This window comes from Mytilus edulis, unplaced genomic scaffold (assembly GCF_963676685.1).
Source record: "Mytilus edulis unplaced genomic scaffold, xbMytEdul2.2 SCAFFOLD_96, whole genome shotgun sequence".
In the NCBI taxonomy this organism is placed as follows: domain Eukaryota; kingdom Metazoa; phylum Mollusca; class Bivalvia; order Mytilida; family Mytilidae; genus Mytilus; species Mytilus edulis.
In genome coordinates this window covers 74337-89738 of record NW_027266967.1, presented here as the reverse complement: position 1 = coordinate 89738, position 15402 = coordinate 74337, and the positions used below count along the sequence as shown (strand labels likewise).

General features: G+C 31.4%; 1 protein-coding gene across 17 annotated transcripts in view; it reads left to right on the top strand.

Annotated features, from left to right (window-relative positions):
• The window catches only part of LOC139504659 (serine/threonine-protein kinase D1-like), a 72988-nt gene that overhangs the window by 27218 nt on the left and 30368 nt on the right, over positions 1-15402 (top strand). For all 17 annotated transcript variants that reach the window (XR_011659333.1, XM_071294699.1, XM_071294698.1 and 14 more), the window contains 7 exons: positions 1430-1658; positions 8139-8216; positions 9015-9147; positions 10725-10848; positions 11353-11430; positions 12272-12533; positions 13007-13120. Coding sequence is in view for 16 of the 17 variants with exons in the window: in XM_071294699.1 (XP_071150800.1) it covers positions 1430-1658; positions 8139-8216; positions 9015-9147; positions 10725-10848; positions 11353-11430; positions 12272-12533; positions 13007-13120 (1018 nt within the window). In the remaining variant the exon portion in view is untranslated. The remainder of the gene's footprint in view (positions 1-1429; positions 1659-8138; positions 8217-9014; positions 9148-10724; positions 10849-11352; positions 11431-12271; positions 12534-13006; positions 13121-15402) is intronic.

Here is a 15402-nt window from a genome sequence, read left to right as displayed (position 1 = left end):
GAGTAGCTGATTTTGTAACTTAAAATCAGAAAGAGTTACTGATTTTATAACTTTAAATTTGAAAAGGTAACTATTTTTTAAACTTTAAATTAGGAATTGTAACTGATCTTGTAACTTTAGATTAGACATGGTAACTGATTTGTAACATTAATTAGAGAAAGCAACTGATTTTGTAACTTAACATTAGGAATGACGACTGATTTTGTAAGTTTACAATAATAGTATTGTAAGGATGTAGCTTCTTCATTAAAAATCTACCACCTCTTATGCCTAAATTCAATATGAAAAAGTAAAAATAAAGGGATTAATGATAAAAAATAGCAGTCCATGTTATTTATATTCTTCCATTGTTTGTAATGATAACAAATATAGGCAACAAATAATAAAAATGGCAATAAATGGTTATATTATTTTATTATGCACAAGTTAATGATAGACATAACCTGTATTGACCTGAATAAATCTATAGATTTCCTATCTTTGGAATCTTGAACATTTGACATATCATGAAACATGAATTCTTAAAGATTTTTAATTCGGATAAAAGGTAAACTAAACCAATAACATTCTCAGCAAAATTCTGTAATTGAATTTGAAGATAAACTGAGGTTTTTTTAGAAAATCATTTTCAAATATTTGCAGCGTCTTTTTGATGAGGAAATCATTATATTTTCATAGAAATACTGCAATGATCACTCATAACTTGAAATGACTGAAGTTTCACCTGACAATTACAACAAGTAATTGAAACGATTTATAACCTGAGTTCATGTTGCAAAAAAACCTGCAGAATATATGAAAATAAAATTAGCATATAACATTCCACCAAATTAAATGAAGACATGCCAACTTACCAAAACTTTTAATGACATTAATATATGCACAGGGGTTTGCAAAAAAAACCAACTTTATCATATCCTTTTTATGACAAATAACCTTTCTGGCTTGAATATTTAGTTTGTTAAACCCTAAGCTCTATATGTTTTTGTTGTGTTTTCAATTTTCAAATATTTATGCATCAACTGTAAACACTGGTTTTTCTTGGCATTGTTGGTTTCCTTATCATTACCAATAGAGCTGAGCTCCTATCGCACAAACTTCTTTATTTCTGAACTCAGTCTCATTCAAGTTTTGATAGTGAAACATTGAGCAAAAACTGGATAAATTGTACTTCTCTTGTTCTAAACTCAGTACGATATATTTTATATATACATAATGATCACATTTCAGAGCAGTGAATACAAAGAAATAGTTGTAATTCAAATGATTACCTTGAATTTGTTTGATAGATACTTATGTTTCTGAGAACCCCACATAATTATTTAGCGTAAAAAGGAAACTATGCAATATTTTTTTTAATTTATTTTGATCACATGTGTTTTTAATCATAAATAAATTTTGTTTTTGTTTTTAATTTTTTTAATTTTAGGCACTTATGGTCTCTGGCCAACCATCCCTGTCTTTGAGTTTAGGAGGAGATGCACGCAGTAATCGTTCCAAATCTTGGAGTGGCCGACCAATTTGGATGGAAAGAGAGGTCTTAGGTCGAATTAAAGTGCCTCATACATTTGTTGTGCACAATTACACAAGGCCAACAATTTGTCAGTGGTGTAGAAAACTTTTAAAGGGCCTGTTTAGACAGGGAGTACAGTGTAAAGGTACGTATAAGACAAGTACTTTGGATTTATTATTAGTTGTGCGATACCAATTTTCCTGGATTTTCGGATGAAAGGTAAACCTTGTTTTTATACGCCCGTCAAAATTTTGACGGGACGTATTATGGTATACAAATGTCCGGTGTCCGTCCGTCTGTCTGTCCGTCCGTCCGTCTGTCCATCTGTCCGGCGTAAACATGTCGCACCGTAACTTGAGAACGACTTATCCAAATTTCATGAAACTTAATATAGTTGTTTCTTATGATGGTCAAATGATCTGTATACTTTTTGGTGAAAATAAGATTTAAACTTTTTGAGTTACGGCACTTTGTAACTAAAACAGGGTGTGCTTTTTATACGACCGCAAATTTTGAAAAAATTTTCGTCGTATATTGCTATCACGTTGGCGTCTGCGTCGTCGTCGTCGTCGTCCGGCGTCCGAATACTTTTAGTTTTCGCACTCTAACTTTAGTAAAAGTGAATAGAAATCTATGAAATTTTAAAACAAGGTTTATGACCATAAAAGGAAGGTTGGTATTGATTTTGGGAGTTTTGGTCCCAACATTTTAGGAATAAGGGGCCAAAAAGGGCCCAAATAAGCATTTTCTTGGTTTTCGCACCATAACTTTAGTTTAAGTTAATAGAAATCTATGAAATTTTGACACAAGGTTTATGACCACAAAAGAAAGATTGGGATTGATTTTGGGAGTTTTGGTTTCAATAGTTTAGGAATAAGGGGCCAATAAAGGGCCCAAATAAGCATTTTTCTTGGTTTTTGCACAATAACCTTAGGTTAAGTAAATGGAAATCTATGAAATTTCAACACAATGTTTATGACCACAAAAGGAAGGTTGGTATTTATTTTGGGAGTTTAGGACCCAACAAATTAGGAATTAGGGGCCAAAAAGGGACCCAAATAAGCATTTTTCTTGGTTTTCGCACTATAATGTTAGTATAAGTAAATACAAATCTATGAAATTTAAACACAAGGCTTATGACCATAAAAGGAAGGTTGGTATTGATTTTGGGAGTTTTGGTCCCAATAGTTTAGGAAAAAGGGGCCCAAAGGGTCCAAAATTAAACTTTGTTTGATTTCATCAAAATTGAATAATTGGGGTTCTTTGATATGCCGAATCTAACTGTATATGTAGATTCTCAACTTTTGGTCCCGTTTTCAAATTGGTCTACATTAAGGTCCAAAGGGTCCAAAATTAAACTTAGTTTGATTTTGACAAAAAATGAATCGGTTGGGTTCTTTGATATGTTGAATCTAAAAATGTACTTAGATTCTTGATTATTGAAGTTTTTTTGGTCCAGTTTTCAAATTGGTCTACATTAAGGTCCAAAGGGTCCAAAATTAAACTTTGTTTGATTTCATCAAAAATTGAATCCTTGGGGTTCTTTGATATGCCAAATCTAACTGTGTATGTAGATTCTTCATTTTTGGTCCTGTTTTCAAATTTCAAATTCTACATTAAAGTCCAAAGGGTCCAAAATTAAACTAAGTTTGATTTTAACATTAATTGAATTCTTGGGCCTCTTTGATATGCTGAATCTAAACATGTACTTAGATTTTTGATTATGGGCCCAGTTTTTAAGTTGGTCCAAATCAGGATCTAAAATTATTATATTAAGTTTTGTGCAATAGCAAGTCTTTTCAATTGCACAGTATTGTGCAATGGCAAGAAATATCTAATTGCACAATATTGTGAAATAGCAAAAAATTTTTTAATTAGAGTTATCTTTCTTTGTCCAGAATAGTAAGCAAGAAATATCCTATTTGTGCAATAGCAAGAATTTTTTTTAATTGGAGTTATCTTTCTTTGTCCAGAATCAACTTAAATCTTTGTTATATACAATATACAATGTATATACACTTTTTACTACCAACTGATAAATTTAAATAATCTTTACCATTCAGTGATAACAAGCAGTTTTTTTACATCTTAATATTTTATGATGTATTTAAATGAGTAGTTATTGTTGCAAACTCCATTAGAAATTTGAATTGATATCAGTTTTGAAAAAGGGAAACGGGGATGTGAAAAAAAAGGGGGGGGGGGGGGTTAAATTTTTCTCATTTCAGATTTCATAATAAAAAGAAAATTTCTTCAAACATTTTTTTGAGAGGATTAATATTCAACAGCATAGTGATTTGCTCAAAGGCAAAAAAAACCTTTTAAGTTCATTAGACCACATTCATTCTGTGTCAGAAACCTATGCTGTGTCAACTATTTAATTTTAGATTTAAAAAGTTTGAAGAAGAAATCTTTAATTGATTTGTAAAATCTTGGCATTTGTTTTGTGTAAAAAAAAACCATGTAATGTCAAAAATTTGATCACAATCCAAATTCAGAGCTGTATCATGCTTGAATGTTTTGTCCATACTTGCCCCAACTGTTCAGGGTTCGACCTCTGCGGTCGTATAAAGCTGCGCCCTGCGGAGCACCTGGTTTTCACATGTCGCACCGTATCTCAAAAACGTTTCTTGATTATTGCTTAAAACTTTACACACTTCTTAGTTATATTAATCTTAATATCTGTATACTTTTTGGTGATGATTCAAAATTTCATTTTTGAGTTTTTGATTATTTTGTAAAAAAGGGGACGGTTTTTTTTACATGTCGCGCCGTATCTCAAAAACGATTTAGGATTATTGCTTAAAACTTTACACACTTCTTAGTTATATTAATTTTAATATCTGTATACTTTTTGGTGATGATTCAAAATTTCATTTTTGAGTTATTGAGTATTTTGCAAAAAAGGGGGAGGGTTTTTTTACAAGTCGTGCTGTATCTCAAAAACGATTTATGATTATTGCTTAAAACTTTACACACTTCTTTGTTATATTAATCTTAATATCTGTATACTTTTTGGTGATGACTCAAAATTTTATTTTTGAGTTATTGAGTATTTTGTAAAAAAGGGGAGGGTTTTTTTTACAAGTCGCGCTGTATCTCAAAAACAATTTATGATTATTGCTTGAAACTGTACACACTTCTTTGTTATACTAATTTAAAGATCTGTATACTTTTTGGTTTGATTCAAAATTTTATTTTAGTGATATTTGTAAAAAAAAAACAGGGTGGAGGGGGGTTTCACATGTCCCGCCGTGTCTCAAAAACAATAAATGGTTATTGCTTAAAACTATCTCAGAAACTATTATTGCATAAAACTTCCACACAAGACGTCGGGCGTATCATGCGCTCATGGCGCAGCTGTTTTTTTATTAAAAGTGTTCAACATGTTCAATTTTTTTTACTAAAGGCTTAAATGAAGACATAGCCAAAACCATGAAATCAAATATTATTTAGAATACATTTTTTCTTCAATCAGCAAATATATTAGTATCCTCGAAAATAAATAAATGGTCAGTAAACATAATGTCAGAATGATTGGTTGAATGATTGTATGTGCTAGTCATTATATGTTGCCATTGCCGAAAGATACAAACAATATTTATAACTGATGTACAAATGTATACTCTATTGATAGATGCCATGGGATGACTTTTTTAATTAATGGGATTTTTTTTTAGTAAGTATAGGATTTCATTCTGTCATGTACAATTAGATATTGTATTGTCAATAATCTCAAGATTATATTTCACTACATATAAAATTAGTGAAAATGAATATATATATAAATAGAGAGTGGTGGGTAATTGTAAAATCATGTTATATCCAGCATCGATTATGCTGAAATAGCGGTCATTCTACTTAAGAAAAGATAGAGAAAGGCATTCTGAGGTCACAACAAAATTCAAATGCAGTCTTGAAAAATGAAGATCTGTAATATGTTGAATTTTATAAAAATCTATAGCATGTTATTGCATTGAGAATTTTTTTCATGTCCTAATTAATTAGGATTTTTTTCCAATGCAGAACATGAAGTTTGCTTCATTTACAAAAGGGGTACCCTGGTAGTCATTTTATCAATTTGTCTTCAAAAAAGTTGTGAAAGGTATGATGGACATGCTGTTTCCAGAGACCACGACAATATCAACAATTTGTGAAAGTACTGTGTATTCATTTGTTTTCATGTGTAACAATTTTTATACGACCGCAAATTTTGAAAAAATTTTCGTCGTATATTGCTATCACGTTGGCGTCGTCGTCGTCGTCGGCGTCGTCGTCGTCGTCGTCGTCCGGCGTCCGAATACTTTTAGTTTTCGCACTCTAACTTTAGTAAAAGTGAATGGAAATCTATGAAATTTTAACACAAGGTTTATGACCACAAAAGGAAGGTTGGTATTGATTTTGGGAGTTTTGGTCCCAACATTTTAGGAATTAGGGGCCAAAAAGGGCCCAAATAAGCATTTTCTTGGTTTTCGCACTATAACTTTAGTTTAAGTTAATAGAAATCTATGAAATTTTGACACAAGGTTTATGACCACAAAAGAACGGTTGGGATTGATTTTGGGAGTTTTGGTCTCAACAGTTTAGGAATTAGGGGCCAAAAAAGGGCCCAAATAAGCATTATTCTTGGTTTTCGCACAATAACATTAGTTTAAGTAAATAGAAATCAATGAAATTTAAACACAATGTTAATGACTACAAAAGGAAGGTTGGTATTGATTTTGGGAGTTTAGGTCCCAACAGTTTAGGAATTAGGGGCCAAAAAGGGACCCAAATAAGCATTTTTCTTGGTTTTCGCACCATAACGTTAGTATAAGTTAATAGAAATCTATGAAATTTAAACACAAGGTTTATGACCATAAAAGAAAGGTTGGGTTTGATTTTGGGAGTTTTGGTCCCAACATAATAAGGGGCCCAAAGGGTCCAAAATTAAACTTTTGTTTGATTTCATCAAAATTGAATAATTGGGGTTCTTTGATATGCTGAATCTAACTGTCATGACTGTGTATGTAGATTCTTAACTTTTGGTCCCGTTTTCAAATTGGTCTACATTAAGGTCCAAAGGGTCCAAAATTAAACTTAGTTTGATTTTGACAAAAAATGAATCAGTTAGGTTCTTTGATATGCTGAATCTAAAAATGTACTTAGATTCTTGATTATTGGCCCAGTTTTCAAGTTGGTCCAAATCGGGGTCCAAAATTAAACTTTGTTTGATTTCATCAAAAATTGAATAAATGGGGTTCTTTGATATACCAAATCTAACTGTGTATGTAGATTCTTCATTTTTGGTCCTGTTTTCAAATTGGTCTACACTAAAGTCCAAAGGGTCCAAAATTAAACTTAGTCTGATTTTAACAAAAATTGAAATCTTGAAGTTCTTTGATATGCTGAATCCAAAAATGTACTTAGATTTTTTATTATGGGCCCAGTTTTCAAGTTGGTCCAAATCAGGATCTAAAATTATTATATTAAGTATTGTGCAATAGCAAGTCTTTTCAATTGCACAGTATTGCGCAATGGCAAGAAATATCTAATTGCACAATATTGTGAAATATCAAAAAAAAATTTAATTAGAGTTATCTTTCTTTGTCCAGAATAGTAAGCAAGAAATATCTAATTGCAAAATATTGTGCAATAGCAAGATTTTTTTTTAATTGGAGTTATCTTTCTTTGTCCAGAATCAACTTAAATCTTTTGTTATATACAATATACAATGTATATTCACTTTTTACTACCAACTGATAAATTAAAATAATCTTTACCATTCAGTGATAACAAGCAGTTTTTTTACATCTTAATATTTTATGATGTATTTAAATGAGTAGTTATTGTTGCAAACTCCATTAGAAATTTTAATTGAGATTAGTTTTGGAATAAGGGAAAGGGGGATGTGATTAAAAAAATTGGGTTCAATTTTTCTCATTTGAAATTTCATAAATAAAAAAGAAAATTTCTTCAAACATTTTTTTGAGAGGATTAATATTCAACAGCATAGTGAATTGCTCTAAGAGAAACAAAAATTTTAAGTTCATTAGAACACATTCATTCTGTGTCAGAAACCTATGTTTTGTCAACTATTTAATCACAATCCAAATTTAGAGCTGAATCCAGCTTGAATGTTGTGTCCATACTTGCCCTAACCGTTCAGGGTTCAACCTCTGCGGTCGTATAAAGCTACGCCCTGCGGAGCATCTGGTTGTGGATTGTGGAACTATTCCTTTTCATGGGTTTACCAAAGGCTGCAAACCAATCTATAGAAACATTTATTTTGCCTTCTCCTATACCTATGAAATTCACCACAATTGGTATCCAACAAATAATACTGAATCTAATTAATTCAGTTTAAGGGTAACTACTAATGATAATTCAGTGATATTATTCAGTTTGCAGTTGTATTAGCATTGGCAAATCTCATTTCCATTGAGTCTGTCAAAAATATTTGTCAACTTTTCTATAAAAAAACCTAAAAAAAAAACATTGAACAGAAGGACCTCAAAATTAGTCAGCATTATCGTTTCATATGTATTTGAATCAGTTCAATTTCCTTTATTTTATTATTTGTTTTAAACTCCTCACCCGATGTCTCATACATAATATTGTAACATGGAATTCATTTTATTTTCAGATTGCAAGTTTAATTGTCACAAAAAATGTGCACCACAAGTTCCAAAGGATTGTGCAGGGGAATTACCAAAAGTGGGATGTAAGTTATTAATAGCTTCAACATTTAAGAATCAAGAAAATAATGTTCATATGTAACATTAAAGAATCAAAATTTTCATAGTCCATGAATGATGATTGAAATGTATATACAATGATGTGGTATGAGTGCCAATGAGACAACTTTCCATCCAAGTCACAATTTGTATAAGTAAACCATTATAGGTTAAAGTAAGGTCTTCAACACAGAGACTTCACTCACACCAAACAGTAAGCTATGAAGGGCCCCAAAATGACTAGTGTAAAACCATTTATATGGAAAAACCAACTATCTTATCTTTAAAAAAAACAAACAAGAAACACTTATGAACCACATCAACAAATGACAACCACTGAACATCAGGTTCCTGACTTAGGAATGACACTTTGATTCTGATTTGTTATTTCTCTTATAGCTATAATTTAATTTTTCAAAATGATAATTTCTAATTAGACAAATTAGAAAAAAGCACTTTTTATCTGACTTTTAATTTCATGATAATGACTATAAGTCAATTCAGAATTGGATCAGTTGAATGTTGGTGCAATGTTATTTCAATATTTAATTTTGTCCTCATTTGATGAGGTTATTGTTACATTTTCATCGGAAATGAAAAAAAAAATGAAAAATAGAACATGGCATTGAATAACCCATTCTTTGAAATCTTTAGCAGTCTTTAAAAAAAAAAATTACAAATATAAAAACATTAGGTGTCTGAATCTGAATCTGGAGTGGAGGGGGTTGGGATGCTTTTGTCTGTGCAGCTGAATTTTGATTAACAGTGATTATTTCTATATTCAGTGAGCCAAGAACAGAGTATAACATCTGAAATGGATGGCTCTGTTGATACTAATTATACAGATATACAGGAGGATGAAATGCCTCTTCAAGAAGAAGATGATGAGGACAATACTCAACAGAAACCCCCTCTTAGGTAATAAAAAATATCATCTTGTTTGGGATCCTGGGCCAGTTGACACTTAATATGGCCTCAATTATCCTAAAGGATCCTTAGTGTTTATTTTCACTTAAAAAATCAATAGTGCTGCCAGGGTTAAAAATTGCCTCTATAGGTTGTTACCTAATTGCTAATGTGCCTTCCTTAAGTATTGTTCAAAAGAACAGCCTCAAATAGATTATGTATTTCCAAAGGACAATTATATTTTTACTGAAATTGATACTCTCTTTCATAATTAATTATTATATATATTCCTAACTATAATGATAACTCATACATACAAAAATATATACAAAAACTGTGGGTTTAAATATGCGGACCTTGCCTTGATTTACAAAATCAACATGTGTCCCCCATTTTCAAACATGAAAACTGTTGGAAAATTCAAATTAAATTTACTGATTATTTTCATGAAATTATGATGATTGAATAATGAGGCAAGACCATCTTTTTTGTTTTTAATGTGAACTGGTTTTTGTCCAGCCTGTAACTTTTGTTGCAGAAAGCTCTACATAAGGATAGTGTTAGCTAACTTCTTAAAAGCTTTATATTTTAGAAGGTGGAAGACTGGATGCTTCATACTTTGTCTATAGATGCATCATGTTACAAACTTTCCGTCAGTCACATGTGAAATATCCTTGACCTCATTTTCATGGTTCAGTGACTACTTGAAAAAAAAGTTAAGATTTTTTGTAATGTTAAATTCTCTCTTATATAAGTAATATGATAACTATATTTGGTATGTGCGTACCTTGCAAGGTCCTCATGCTCCTCAGACAGTTTTCACTTTACCTCGTCCTCATTTCATGGATCAGTGAACAAGGTTTAGTTTTGGTGGTCAAGTCCATACCTCAGATACTATAAGCAGTAGGTCTAGTATATTTGGTGTATGGAAGGATTGTAGGGTATACATGTCCAACTGGCAGGTTTCATCTGACCTTGACCTCATTTTCATGGTTCAGTGGTTATAGTTAAGTTTTTGTGTTTTGGTCTGTTTTTCCTGTACTATATGCAATAGGTCTACTATATTTGGTGTATGGAATGATTGTAAGGTGTACATGTTTAGCTGACAGGTGTCATCTGACCTTGACCTCATTTTCACACTTCAGTGGTCAAAGTTAATTTTTTGAGTTTTGTTTTATTTTTTCTAATACTATATGCAATAGGTCAACTATATTTCGTGTATGTAAATATTTTATGATCTATATGTCAGTCGCGCAGGTTTTATTTGACCTTGACCTCATTTTCACGGTTCATTGCTAAGTATTAAGTATTTGTGTTTTGATCTGTTTTTATTAATTTATAAGCAATAGGTCAACTATATTTGTTGTATGAAAGAATTTTTAGCTGTACATGTATGCCTGGCATGGTTCATCTGATCTTGACCTCATTTTCATGGTTCATTGATCAATGGTTAGTTTTCTTGGTTAATGTTGAGTTTATGTGACAGTTGTAATAAAGCTTTATATTTACGACTATCAACATATTATCAATGATTAGTAAAGAAAGGCAAGACATTTCAGCGTAAGAACTCTTGTCTTATTTATTTTCAGTCCTACACAAAGCAGTAACATTCCATTAATGAGAATCTATCAATCAGTCAAACACACCAAAAGAACGGGATCAAAGGTTATGAAAGCAGGGTGGATGGTTCACTTTACTCAGAATGATCAGCAGGTATACTTTATTTTCATTTCCAGAAAGAAGAAATAGCTTACATGTAAAGCATGCATGTTTACTTAGCAATTATGACATCACAGTTCATTACATTCTCAAGATTCTTCAAGAAATATGCAAACTTAAAAAAATGTAAATATCTTTGACAACACTCCCATGTGACCCTTATTCAATTATATACAAGAAATTTGTATTTTAATGTTAAAAAAGCCCCATTTTTTTTTATATATCTGATGTTTTATTAATGACCCATAACTGTGAGGGTGGTTGAGCAGATTGTTAACCAAAGAAAACATTGGTGGTCAACAATGGCAAAAACCAACATTTACTATCTCTATCATGAAATGAATGCATACTAAAAAGACCAATTTTTCTTACTATGAAAATTAGTTTCCTTGAAAATGTTACCATACATTATGTGACTTCAAGAATTTACGTAAAACATGCATTAATTTCTCAAGTAAAAATGTAATATTCTTAATGTTTTGTTTCCCTATCTTACAGAGGAAGAGATACTATTGGAGATTGGACTCTAAATGCATTACATTATTTCAAAAAGAAGACTCGCCTAGATACTACAAGGTACGATAACTTATTCTAATGCAACATTGTTTATAACATTCATGTTGATTGGATAATGTAACAAGTTCTCATTGCATTAAGTCACAAGTGATGCTATGAAAAGTAAGCACAGACAACATATCACAAATTTCAAATGTATGATTTGATGTTGATTTCTGTCAGTTTTATTAGAATAGAGATAACAATATTGTATTTTAAGCTCCAAAATTATCAATTGGTGATTTGATGGTTGCAAAAACCTGCTTACTGGCTCAGCTTATGAATCGCTTGTAAACTTAATTTGAGACCATCAAGTCATCAATTGATGTCCTCTGAGCTTAACCTTCAATACAGTCATCTCCTATACTACAAGGTTAAGTACAGTCATCTCCTATACTACAAGGTTAAGTACAGTCATCTCCTATACTACAAGGTTAAGTACAGTCATCTCCTATACTACAAGGTTAAGTACAGTCATCTCCTATACTACAAGGTTAAGTAAAGCTTAACCTTCAATACAGTCATCTCCTATACTACAAGGTTAAGTAAAATAGAGCTTGGTAAATCGAAAACACAGATACTAATAAATTACAGCTCTGTGATAGATAAGAGATTGGTACATTTCATACAAACATACTACAAGGTTAAATGAGTTAGAGCACAGTTAATATCATACAAACATACTACAAGGTTAAATGAATTAGAGCTTGGTTAAGATCATACAATGATACTACAAGGTACAATAGTTGAGAGCTTTGTTAATTTCATTCCATTATATACATATCAGATACCAAAATGTAAAATGACATAGTGCTTTGAAAATTCATACAAAGAGAGTTTACGGTTTCCTTTGATTTTATAGGAGATTCCGTTATCACATATAGTAAACATAGAACCAGCCAAAATACGACCAAACGCAGACCCAAACAAAGGACCACATGTTTTTGAGATGAGGGTCAATTCCACAGTATACTTCATTGGTGAGGACCCAACTTTTGGAGGCAGAGAAGGGGATATTGTTGCATCTCCTGAAAGTGGTGTTGGATTAGAACAAGCCAAGTATTGGGAGCATGCTATCAGACAGGCACTGATGCCAGTAACACCAACATCCAGTGTTGTAGGAAGTAAGTTATCATTATAACACTTACTACAAGTCATCCCTTGTATGTTAAATAAGCTATCATTGTAACACTTACTACAAGTCATCCCTTGTATGTTAAATGAATAAGTGCATTATTTGGAAAACACTTGATCACCAAACTTTAAATGAAAAAAATGAACAGCATAATCAAAAGCAGAAATTGTTAATAAATCTTCTTTGAGAGGTTGGCTAGTGTTAAAAGAAAGTTGATAATAACTAATAGCTTGGTGCCATACAAAGATACTACAGTTTTATAACCAGAAAGGCATTGCAAACAAGAATAAGTGCAAAATGACGATTAAATACCTGATCTCAATAAAATGAATGAAATTGTTTCTGTATATTATTTTTTCATGATTATATGAGATACCATTTCTTCACTGACATGACTGACTTTCCAGGTTTGGTCTTGACTTACTTATAATAACGTGTATTTAATCTGTATGTTACTTGTAGATACATCCTCAGAGAATGGTATGAACAAGGAAGAAGAACAGGATATAAGTCAGCTATATCAGATATATCCTGATGATGTATTAGGCTCAGGACAATTTGGTATTGTATATGGAGGTATGATTAACACAAGAATAGTTGTCAAAGTTCTTTTTTATGCCCCATTTATGGGCATTATGTTTTCTGGTTTGTGCCTCTGTCTGTTCGTCCGTCCGCCTGTCCCACTTCAGATTAAAGTTTTTGGTCGAGGTAGTTTTTCATGAAGTCCAATGAACTTAAAACTTAGTACACATGTTTCCTATGATATAATCTTTCTAATTTTAATGCCAAATTAGAGATTTCCCCCAATTTTCAAGGCTCACTGAACATAGAAAATGATTGTGTGGATTTGGGGCATCCGTGTATTTTGGACACATTCTTGTTTATCACAGAAAATTAGATTTTCTATTACACACGGTATATTGGTTGATTCTTTCTTATTTTGATATCTGGTTTTTTTTCTAAAATGCTGCCATCACATTGAAATGAATGATTAATGCCACATCTGAGTCGTTGATTTTATTGTCTTAAAGGTTTTTGCATTGTCTTTATATCTGAATGTATAAGTAGATGAACCATTCTTGTTTACTTTACCCTGAATTTAATCCTCAGTAACCATTGCTGTTCAGTTTTATGGCACCTGCTTATACTTATGCTTAAATCATGGCATATTTGGCAAATGTTTTTTTAAAACCAGTTTTTTGTGGAGAGGCGGTACAGATGGTGGATATATTATTCATATTTTATAATAAAAGGTGAAAAGGAAATCTTTAATTGCGTGTTTAAAATATAAAATGATATTTCAAATCATGACAGTTTAACCTAGTTCTTTTTTCTACAGTTAGGGAAGTTAAAGGAAATGCTTTTCCTATCTTCTTGTTGATTGATTTATAAAAAATGTCAATAACATCATCAACATTGTTATAAAACCAAAACTCATAGACAAAATATTTGAATGGTAAATGGAAGATTTATGAACATGCATTACAAGACAGCAGTATTACTTGTGTTATCTAGATGTACACAAACAGGATATGTATTTTACAATGAGGAAGTGAAGGTAGCATGAAGTGTTAACACAAAATTAGGTCAAGATCGTTTCTATTTGGTTACTAATACACTGCCACTTGTTAATCAATTATTTTTACTACATATAAATTGAAAAAAAGTTCATATTTGTGAAATGACACTATTTAGTTTTCTTAATTTTAAAAAGCCCATAAAGGGCACTCAAATTTAGGAGGTGATGAAATATTAGTTGATTTTGTTTATTAAGTGTTTCTCTACAAAAGAAAAGAAGTGAAAAATTAGGTAGTGTAACATATTTTGGTAGTAACTAGTTTTTAGATTTAAAAGTTTTAAAACATATGAGAGTGTTTATTTAAGGACATCTTTGTGTTGAGTTACATCATAAGGTCAACTTTGGAGTTAAACATAATTGATATGTGATGTACAGTTGCTAACATTGCATGCAGATAATGAGGCCAATGTTACTCCAGTAATGCTTAAGTGTCTTCACTGTTAGCATTGTTTAGATGTTATGATAAGGTTAATATATGAGAAAAAAAAGATAATTGACATATTTAACATCAAAATAGAATGAGATTGAGTTTTATCTGGACCCATACAATAGTAGGGGTATTGTGTTTTCTTGGTAAGTGCATTTGACTGTAGTCCATCTATCAGTCCTTTACAAGGTTACAGATCATTAAATATACAGTCACATCAATATTTAACAACTTCTTCATTATGGTGTGAACTTTTTATATGACCACAAAAATTGAAAATATTTTGGTCGTATATTGGTATCACGTTGGCGCCATCCGTGTCGTCATCGTCCGAAGACATTTGGTTTTCGCACTCTAACTTTAGTAAAAGTAAATAGAAATCTATGAAATTTAAACACAAGGTTTATGACCATATAAGGAATTTTGGGATTGATTTTGTGTGTTTTAGAAATTAGGGGCCAAAAAGGGCTCAAATAAGCATTTTTCTTGGTTTTTCGCACAATAACTTTAGTAAAAGTAAACAGAAATCTATGAAATTACAACATAAGGTCTATGACCACAAAAGGAAGGTTGGGATTGATTTTAGGAGTTTTAGTCCCAACAGTTTAGGAATAAGGGGCCAAAAACAGGTCCCAAATAAGCATTTTTCTTGATTTTTGCTCAATAACTTTAGTATAAGTTAATAGAAATCTATGAAATTTTAACACAAGGTTTATGACCACAAAAGGAAGGTTCGGATTGATTTTGGGAGTTTTGGTCCCAACGAATTATGGGTCAAAAGGGTCCAAAATTTAACTTTGTTTGATTTCATCAAAAAATGAATTATTTGGGTTCTTTGATATGCCAAATCTA